Raw genomic sequence first — 2,117 nt, 5'->3', positions numbered from 1 at the left:
GAGTTCAAGGCGCAGTTCGGTGACAAGCCCAGCGAGGGCCGGCCCCGGCGCACGGACCTGACGGTGCTGGTGGCTCACAACGACGACCCCACCGACCAGATGTTCGTCTTCTTCCCGGGTGAGCAGCGCCCGCTCTGGCGCCGCGGCGGCCGCGGTCCCCGGGCAGAAGGGCTGGCTTTGCTTTCTGAAGGGGCGCATCGGATGGCGGGGGCTCTTCGTAACCCTGGGGCTGGCTGCTTCCCCAGAGGAGCCCAAGGTCGGAATAAAGACGATCAAGATGTACTGCCAGAGGATGCAGGAGGAGAACATCACCAGAGCGCTGATCGTGGTACAGCAAGGCATGACTCCGTCGGCAAAGCAGGTACAAAGCACTGGCACAGGAGGTTGTCTCTGCATCGGGGTTATTGTGGGCCGTGGATGTTTTGCTTGTCTGTTTTTCAGTGCCACTTTCGGTTAATAGAAGCCTAGAATTTCCTTCCAGATACAATCTTTAGCTAAAGCCTGTCGTACCTTAATACAGGCTCTTGTTTAATGGACCTGTGTATTAAGTAGAACGACTGGGACTGGTTCTGGTTCCAGAAGAACAGCTGAGAGCCCATGAATAGTCAGGAGACTGGCAAGAGAAAAGGGGATGTTTGCCAGTGGCCAAGAGGTCTGCGCTCGCGTAGCTGTATCTGTGCGAGCACGAGCGTAGTGATCCTGCAGTGACTGGTGTTTGCTGAGGAGCAGATCTGAGCACAGGCAGGGCTGTCCCAGGGCAGCGCTGACGTTTGACAACCCTTTCCCTTTCCAGTCCCTGGTAGATATGGCTCCCAAATACATTCTGGAGCAGTTCCTGCAGCAAGAGCTTCTGATCAACATCACAGAACACGAGGTGAGCGGTGTCGGGCAGCGGAGTGAGGGTGGGATGATCAGTCTTTGGCGCTGACCTGCGGCTCAGGCTGTTCCTAGAGACTTTCTCGTGCTGGAAGTAATGCAGTCGTAGTTTGCTTCCTTACAAACAAGTTGCTTCTCCCACCACTGTGAGGAGCCAGACCCTTTCTCTGCCTTTCTAATCTTACAATCTCTCTCCCCTGTTGTTTACAGTTGGTCCCGGAACACGTTGTCATGACGAAGGAAGAAGTAACTGAGCTACTGGCCAGATAGTATCCTTTGTTTGTTCCTTCCCTTCCTGCCTGGGCGTGAGGCGTACTCGCTTTGGGCTGAAAGCGAGTACCTCCGCTTGCGACGGTTTATTGCTTTGTTCTGTGAGCTGTGCTAACCAAGGGCCCCCTGGGCCAGCTGCGTGTTCTGCCGGGCGAGCTCCTCCTTGACTCCCTGCACAGTAAGCTGAGAGAGAACCAGCTCCCGAGGATACAGGCAGGGGATCCTGTGGCCCGGTACTTTGGAATAAAGCGTGGCCAGGTAAGAGAGACATAGGCTCAGGCAACATTTCCCTGTGGGAAGGGCAAGGAGGGGAGGTCCTCTACAGTATTTCAGAACTCTTGGAGACAGGAAAGGTATCTCTTTCAAACATAAAAGCTGTTGTAGGTTAGGTACGGACGTGTGTAAGCTGAGCAGACTCCTAGCAGGGACGTGGCAGTCTTGACTGCCTGCTGAATCAGCTGGTAACAGCCAAGTGTGACACCAGCCCCGCGCGCTCTGATCTCCCCTTCCCCTCGCACGGGGGGTGGCACTTCCACGCTGCGCCCCCAGCTGAAGCAGGGAGCTCGGTGCCGACCATCTCTGTGGCTGCTGAGTGCCGCGGCTTTGCAGCTGCGCACCCGTGTCGGGCAGGGAAGCCCTGCAGGGGAAACTTCCCCCAGCTTCTCTCCCTCATGAGTTCCTTCTGTCGTCCTTCTAGGTAGTGAAGATCATAAGACCGAGTGAGACTGCAGGCCGCTACATCACCTACAGACTGGTGCAGTAATCCGGAGCTAGCGGGTAAGGCGGAGTACGAAACCCTCTGGCTAGCGGAGGGCTTTGGGCAGTGCCTTCCACTGACGCTGGGGCTTTCCGGGACTGACATGGAGTGAGCTGCCTCCAGGGAAAGGTTATCTCAAAACTAAGTTGTTTGTGGAGGGAACTGTTGGTGAGAGGACGGACCAGAGCACAGCTTACCTGGTCTCGTGCCTCAG

General features: G+C 56.2%; 1 protein-coding gene across 1 annotated transcript; it reads left to right on the top strand.

The window, feature by feature from the left end:
* Positions 1-3: 3 nt before the first annotated feature.
* POLR2E (polymerase (RNA) II (DNA directed) polypeptide E, 25kDa) lies at positions 4-1,909 on the top strand (the record flags this gene model as incomplete). The annotated part of the gene is made up of 6 exons (XM_010282552.1): positions 4-118; positions 246-361; positions 794-874; positions 1,087-1,145; positions 1,326-1,404; positions 1,844-1,909. Coding segments are annotated over 6 exons (516 nt in total), but the record flags the coding sequence as incomplete, so codon positions are not given.
* Positions 1,910-2,117: the final 208 nt, after the last annotated feature.

Source organism: Phaethon lepturus, unplaced genomic scaffold (genome assembly GCF_000687285.1).
Source record: "Phaethon lepturus isolate BGI_N335 unplaced genomic scaffold, ASM68728v1 scaffold38242, whole genome shotgun sequence".
Taxonomy (NCBI): domain Eukaryota; kingdom Metazoa; phylum Chordata; class Aves; order Phaethontiformes; family Phaethontidae; genus Phaethon; species Phaethon lepturus.
The sequence above is the reverse complement of the archived record's forward strand: the minus strand, read 5'-3'. Positions and strand labels throughout refer to the sequence as shown.